Source organism: Triticum urartu, chromosome 1A, assembly GCF_056163025.1.
Source record: "Triticum urartu cultivar PI428250 chromosome 1A, HENAU_Tu73, whole genome shotgun sequence".
NCBI lineage: Eukaryota > Viridiplantae > Streptophyta > Magnoliopsida > Poales > Poaceae > Triticum > Triticum urartu.
Window position 1 is genome coordinate 66,274,749 of NC_141873.1, and position 7,945 is coordinate 66,282,693.

The following is a 7,945-nucleotide window of genomic DNA, read 5'->3' on the forward strand; positions in this document are numbered from 1 at the left end:
GAACTTTCGCAACGATGCATACTCAGGGAGAACACTTCTTGATAATTAGTGAGAGATCATCTTATAATGCTATAGTCAATCAAAGCAAGATAAGATGCATAAAAGATAAACATCACATGCAATCAATATAAGTGATATGATATGGCCATCATCATCTTGTGCTTGTGATCTCCATCTCCGAAGCACCGTCGTGATCACCATCGTCATCGGCGCGACACCTTGATCTCCATCGTAGCATCGTTGTCGTCTCGCCAAGCTTGTGCTTCCACGACTATCGCTACCGTTTAGTGATAAAGTAAAGCATTACATCGCAATTGCATTGCATACAATAAAACGACAACCATATGGCTCCTGCCAGTTGCCGATAACTTGGTTACAAAACATGATCATCTCATACAATAAAAACCAGCATCATGTCTTGACCATATCACATCACAACATGCCCTGCAAAAACAAGTTAGACGTCCTCTACTTTGTTGTTTCAAGTTTTACGTGGCTGCTACGGGCTTAAGCAAGAACTAATCTTACCTACGCATCAAAACCACAACGATAGTTTGTCAAGTTGGTGCTGTTTTAACCTTCGCAAGGACCGGGCGTAGCCACACTCGATTCAACTAAAGTTGGAGAAACTGTCACCCGCAAGCCACCTCTGTGCAAAGCACGTCGGGAGAACCGGTCTCGCGTAAGCGTACGCGTAATGTCGGTCCGGGCCGCTTCGTCCAACAATACCGCCGAACCAAAGTATGACATGCTGGTAAGCAGTATGACTTATATCGCCCACAACTCACTTGTGTTCTACTCGTGCGTATAACATCAACATATAAAACCTAGGCTCGGATGCCACTGTTGGGTTTCGTAGTAATTTCAAAATTTTCCTACGCACACGCAAGATCATGTGATGCATAGCAATGAGAGGGGAGAGTATAATCTACGTACCCTAGTAGATCGACAACGGAAGTGTTTGGTTGATGTAGTCGTACGTCTCCACGGCCCGACCGATCAAGCACCGAAACTACGGCACCTCCGAGTTTTAGCACACGTTCAGCTCGATGACGATCCCCGGACTCCGATCCAGCAAAGTGTCGGGGAAGAGTTCCGTCAGCATGACGGCATGGTGATGATCTTGATGCACTACTGTCGCAGGGCTTCGCCTAAGCACCGCTACAATATTATCGAGGACTATGGTGGCTGGGGGCGCCGCACACGGCTAAGAATAAGATCACGTGGATCAACTTGTGTGTTTCTGGGGTGCCCCTGCCTCCGTATATAAAGGACCAAAGGGGGGTGCGGCCGGCCTAGGAGAGGCGTGCCAGGAGAGTCCTACTCCCTCTGGGAGTAGGATTCCCCGCCCCCCAATCCTAGTTGGAATAGGATTCGCGGAGGGGGGGAAAGAGAGAGAGGGGCCGGCCCCCTCTCCTTGTCCTATTCGGACCAAGGGAGGGGAGGGGCGCGCGGCCCATGTTGGGCTGCCTCTTCTCTTTTCCACTAAGGCCCACTATGGCCCATATAGCTCCCGGGGGGTTCCGGTAACCTCCCGGTACTCCGGTAAAATCCCGATTTCACCCGGAACACTTCCGATATCCAAACATAGGCTTCCAATATATCAATCTTTATGTCTCGACCATTTCGAGACTCCTCGTCATGTCCGTGATCACATCCGGGACTCCGAACAAACTTCGGTACAGCAAAATGCATAAACTCATAATATAACTGTCATCGTAACCTTAAGCGTGCGGACCCTACGGGTTCGAGAACAATGTAGACATGACCGAGACACGTCTCCAGTCAATAACCAATAGCGGAACCTGGATGCTCATATTGGCTCCTACATATTCTACGAAGATCTTTATCGGTCAGACCGCATAACAACATACGTTGTTCCCTTTGTCATCGGTATGTTACTTGCCCGAGATTCGATCGTCGGTATTCCAATACCTAGTTCAATATCGTTACCGGCAAGTCTCTTTACTCGTTCTGTAATACATCATCCCGCAACTAACTCATTAGTTGCAATGCTTGCAAGGCTTAAGTGATGTGCATTACCGAGAGGGCCCAGAGATACCTCTCCGACAATCGGAGTGACAAATCCTAATCTCGAAATACGCCAACCCAACATGTACCTTTGGATACACCTGTAGAGCTCCTTTATAATCACCCAGTTACATTGTGACGTTTGGTAGCACACAAAGTGTTCCTCCGGTAAACGGGAGTTGCATAATCTCATAGTTATAGGAACATGTATAAGTCATGAAGAAAGCAATAGCAACATACTAAACGATCGGGTGCTAAGCTAATGGAATGGGTCATGTCAATCAGATCATTCACTTAATGATGTGATCCCGTTAATCAAATAACAACTCCTTGTTCATGGTTAGGAAACATAACCATCTTTGATTAACGAGCTAGTCAAGTAGAGGCATACTAGTGACACTCTGTTTGTCTATGTATTCACACATGTATTATGTTTCCGTTTAATACAATTCTAGCATGAATAATAAACATTTATCATGATATAAGGAAATAAATAATAACTTTATTATTGCCTCTAGGGCATATTTCCTTCAGATCGAACAAAAGATTTCAAACTCATTTGAATTTAATTCAAATGGGTTTGAACTGGGACGCGGTTTTAGGAGTGACCAAAAATGTTGAAATTTTTGGTGGAGCTCCGGAAAATGACGAAAGGATATATGGCAAAGTTAGAGGCCAAGAGTTGTGATAACAAAGGCATTGGGATTTTGCAAGTGTGTTATGGTGGATTTCAAATTAAAGAAATATTTAATATAGCTCCCTAATATTGGGAGGATATGTTATAAAGAGAATCACCACGTGAATTCCCTCGGTTTAAATGGACCGAAGATCCATACGATTTATTCAGTTGATTTAAGAAAAAAATGACATGATGGCATGATGACATGATGCAATGCACATGATGCAATGATGAATGCAAAGAACCAAACAAATCACACGACGAAATCCGGAAACCCTGGAAGGCATCTGAATCTCCGGTCTTGGGGCGTCACACCTCTCAGCTATATATATGAGGAGGGGGCGCCTAGAACACACCAGACAATTTCCTAGCCGTGTGCGGCGCCCCCCTCCACAGTTTACACCCTTGGTCACATCTTCGTGGTGCTTAGGCGAAGCCCTGTGATCACTTCACCATCACAGTCACCACACCGTCGTGCTGACGGAACTCATCTACTACATCGACGTCTTGCTGGATTAAGAAGGCGAGGGGCGTCACTAAGCTGAACGTGTGCAGAACTCGGAGGTGTCGTGCGTTCGGTACTTGATCGGTCAGAGATAGAAGAAATTTGACTACATCAACCGCGTTGTCAAACGCTTCCGCTTACGGTCTACGAGGGTACGGAGACACACTCTCCCTCTCATTGTTATGTATCTCCTAGATAGATCTTGCGTGAGCGTATGATTTTTTTTGAAATTGCATGCTACGTTTCCCAACAATGATCTCCATCTGACGGACGAATTCTTCATCCGTTAGAGCCACCTCCGAGAGTAGACATGGCCACTGATGTGATTGGTCCTCCTCGTCGCCGGAGGAGAGGACTATCTCCTCCTTGCCGGAGGAGCCCACCACCTTGGATGCGGATGGTCCAGGTGAGCGATGGCGGTGACGCCACAATCCGCCTAACGACGAATTTCCACCAGTGCCGCCTGCCGGCGCGGAGAACCAGGACTTCGGCATCGCCACTGGGCTCGGGAAGGTGGAAGGGCTCGACAAGAGTGCGGATCTAGATGATGCCGGAGCACGGCTTAAATAGTCGCGACCAGGGCAGGCGGAACGCGGCTTAAATAGTCACGGCCAGGGCAAGCTAGAAAAAAGTTTGCTGCGGTCATGTCTATGAAGTGGGGTCATTTTCAATAGATAGATAGTGTTTAATGCAAAATTAGTGAAGAAATTTCTAATTTCATTGGGTTCAATTGACCCCAATGCCAACAACGAAGCTTCGTCCCTAGCGGAGGGCAGTCAGCCCGCTTTAATGCGGCGCAGTAGTTGGAGTTGGTTTCTCGGAACACGTAGTCTGCATTGAAGCGACGGCGACACCCAAGAGATCGCGTCTGTCTGTGTCGTCCTTCCGTCCGGTCAAATCACAATATCAATGCCGGCCGCTGCAAGCTCTGAGCCGACATGAATACGGCGTGACAAGCGGCGCGAGGCGTGCGATGAAAAACGCGGGATGGACGGCTGGGGGCTTTGGTGGACCAAGGCGGTCAGAAACGAGCGTGGGATCGGTCTAGGCTTCCGCAAAGCCCTCCTCCCCCTCCCCCTATCACGGGTTTGCCAACAACATGAATCTCAGGAAAACTGATCGGTGTGAGATCATGTAACGTTACCGCGCAAACTCAGAATCCATCGATCCATCCAGTTCCCTTGCGTCGTTCCTGAATCAAACGATCCCAAAATCCGTCGTGGCTACCAAAAGTGCTTTTGGATACGTGCGTTTGATCCGATGGCCAAAACAGCGTTCGGTCGGAAGTCCTAAAAAATCTGAGCCGAAAATAAATAAACCTATACACGTTGTGGATGCTAACCTGAGCTTGAGTTTTTTTTTCTTTTTGAGAATCATCATAACCTGAGTTTGAGTTGGTATACGATGTACCACGTGTTCCTGTCCGTGTAAGACTTTGCCTTACCTTATACTCCTTCCGTAGTTCTAGATACATCCATATCTGCGACAAGTAATTCGGAACAGAGGAAGTAGTATTGATGACACTTCCCGGAAACAAAAGGTATTTGATGACACGTCAAGTTCGAGTCGGCTCTCTGGTTATTGGGTCTGAGCTATATATTATATACACCCATATAGACGTGATACTGTAAGACCCAGAGATTGATCAAGCTCATCAAAAAAATAAAGAAGGGACAAAAAAGGCACGGTACGAATCGTCTCCTCGATGGATCGATCCGATGAGATCATGTCGATGTCGGCGCTTGTGTCATCCCTCCGCGCTGCCGGCCGACACCACCTCTCCGCCGGCACCTTCATCGTGAGGCCGGTGACGGGCTCCTACCTGTATAGGATCGAGCAGTTCAAGCAAATCAAGAAGATGCTCGGAAACGGCGCGAAGATCGAATCAGACACGTTCCGAGTCGGTGGCCACGACTGGCGTATCAGGTGCTACCCGAACGGCAAAGAGGGATACGAGGGCTTCATCAGCCTATACCTCGAGCACGCCAACCTTGACCGCACCGGTGACGCCACAGCGGATTTCCGCATGAGCATCCTTGACCACACCGGGAAGCCATTGTGGACCGAAGGTCATGCCCAATTGTCGGAAGAAATGGATGATGAGAGCGAAGGTGATGCTCAAACCTTCTCGATCGGCAAACGTACCAGGTGGGGCTGGAGTGATTTCATGAAGGTTGATGACCTGGACGACAAGGAGCACCTCAAGGACGGATCTCTGATAATCGTTTGTGACATCACCGTCCTTGACATGCGCACCATCGAGTACCGTGACGGGATGGCATCCACGACTACAATGGAGGTCCCCTCAGAGTCCAAAGAGGAGGCTGACCCTGACATGGAGATAGAGGTCGGCGGGGTGACCTTCCCGGCGAACAGGTCGATGCTCACTGCCCGGTCTCCTGTCTTCAAGGAGGAATTGGTGACAACAAAGATACACATCGACGGAATTGACGCCGACGTGTTCAAGGCCCTGCTCCACTTCATATACACGGACAGGCTGCCGCAAGAGATGGAGGAGCAAGAGACGCTTGCCAAGATAGTGAAGCCGCTGCTCGTGGCGGCGGACAGGTACAAGCTGGAGAAGATGAAGCAGGTCTGCGAGGAGGCGTTGTGCGGGCAAATTAGTATGCAATCCGTGACCGCCACACTGGCGTTCGCGGAGCAGCATTGTTGCAGCATGCTGAAGGAGGCTTGCACGCAATTTCTCGCTGACTTCTCATTCTAATCCAATCTAGAAGCGACCAACCCGTTTGACGGTGCAACTTGTCATGAAGCACTACATCTCCTTCGCTTGCTCTTATATAGTCTCAGTTTAAGTCGTAATGTTTGAGAACATATGTTTTGCGTGAACCTGGTTTGCTTAGTTGCTCGTCTGCTTGTTCCACCAATGCCTTTTACTACCGTGCCAATTGCCCCTTAAAAATATATTTATCTGGTGTTAATTTGAATGTTGAGATACAAAAAATAAAACAATAATTCTGTGATAATTACCTTTCAGAAATATTTATTATCTGGTAAGTAGAAGCACGCTGCCACATGTTCTCACGGTGGCCAGAGGCAGGAAGCACGTCGTCCATGGCAACGACTAGACGAGCTCATCAATGGCAAGCACTAGAAGTGCCGCTGCCTTATAGCTTGGGTAGATCTCCAAGTGAGGTTTTGTGGGTTAAATTTGGTAGGAGCACCATCTTCATAAAAAAAAATTGAAGACTTTCGGTCTATTCATCACCTGTCACGACAATATAAAAAAATCGTAAAAAATGTCAACATAAAAAACACCTAAGTAACAAAAATTACATCTAAATCCATAGATCACCTAGCGACGACAACAAATACTGAAGTGAGCCGAAGGCATGCCGCCATCATCGTCCCTCCTTCATTAAAATCGAGCAAAACTTGTACTCCCTCCGTAAACTAATATAAGAGCGTTTAGAATACTAAAGTAGTGATCTAAACGCTCTTATATTAGTTTACAGAGGGAGTAGTAGACAGAATCAGTGCAGCAGAACAACAACCGTGTCGATGAGGAGAAGTGTAATCGAAAGGATCCAACCAGTAGACGCCACATCCGGACCAGGCTAGGCGGGAAGAAACTAATTCCATCTTCAGGGAGCCGTCGTCACCTCGCATTCTTGAGCAGGACACAAACCCTAAACGAACTCAAAAAATAATTGAAAATGAAGCAGGATCCCTCCCGCCGGCCGTGAGGCTCGAGTCCACCGCGCCTCCATGACCCTAGGGCCACCGGAGACAAGGTGGACCGACGGCGGCACTGTCGGGAGGCAAATGGACTCTTTTTTTTTAAAGGAGTCGGTGGTTGCGTCGAATAGATCTTGTAGCATAAACCTATGGTTTGAGCATCATCTAACCTAAGAAATTGGCATGATGGAGAAAACATGACCAAAATATTGACTAGTCTTAATTGCTTGCTTTGTAGCCATAATATGTTTCTATATCTATACTACTTATAAAAGAGCAAACATTATCTTCTTTAAATGCACCCCACAAAACATACACGGATACATTATCACCGCATGATTAGTCCCACTAAACTCAATCTAACGGCTAGCCTTAACCGAATTTGTTCTCTGTGTGCACTTAGCAATTTACATTGACTGACCGTACTTCACCATGGAGGAAAATATGAAAGTCCATGCCTGATCAATTAGGAAACTATAATCACGGATACAACCTATTAAGAAACTAATCACGGGCACATCTAATTATTAGGAAACTAATCACAAACCCATCCTATTATTAGAAAAAAATCACGCGCGCATCCTATTATTAAGAAAATAATTACGAGCCATCCTATTAGGAAATTAATCACGGACACATCTAATTATTGGAAAACTAATCATGGCTGCATCCTATTAGATAACTAATCACGAATGCATCTAATTATTAGGAAACTAATCACGAACGCATCCTACCGTCTCCTATCAGGGAATCGTGATCGCGAGTCGCCAGCCGTCACCAGCCCACCACCCATGCGAGCCACAATGGGAGACACGCGAGGAGGAGCTGCGGCTTCCTCCGAACACACTTCTACTAACTGCAACGACTTCGTCCACATCCTGAGCATGCTCTCCGGGAACCACCGGCATCCGCGTCGACTTCAGCTCCATCCACAACACCCACGTTGACAACCACCCACCGCCGAGGTCCTTCAAGTGGGGGCAACACTGAGTATCTTGGACCAGTATAAGTGGGCCAAAAAAATCTGCCCC

The 7,945-nt window shown here is 47.3% G+C and overlaps 1 protein-coding gene across 1 annotated transcript; it reads left to right on the forward strand.

Moving 5' to 3' along the window:
• The first annotated feature begins 4,840 nt into the window (after positions 1-4,840).
• LOC147990051 (BTB/POZ and MATH domain-containing protein 2-like) lies at positions 4,841-6,610 on the forward strand. Its single transcript, XM_087521813.1, has one exon. It carries the CDS (start codon positions 4,921-4,923, stop codon positions 5,938-5,940), a length of 1,020 nt encoding a protein of 339 aa, XP_087377939.1. The 5' UTR covers positions 4,841-4,920; the 3' UTR covers positions 5,941-6,610.
• Positions 6,611-7,945: the final 1,335 nt, after the last annotated feature.

Excerpts from the sequence above, each read along its gene's own strand:
- LOC147990051 (XM_087521813.1), top strand. The coding sequence starts at position 4,921 with ATGGATCGATCCGATGAGATCATGTCGATGTCGGCGCTTGTGTCATCC.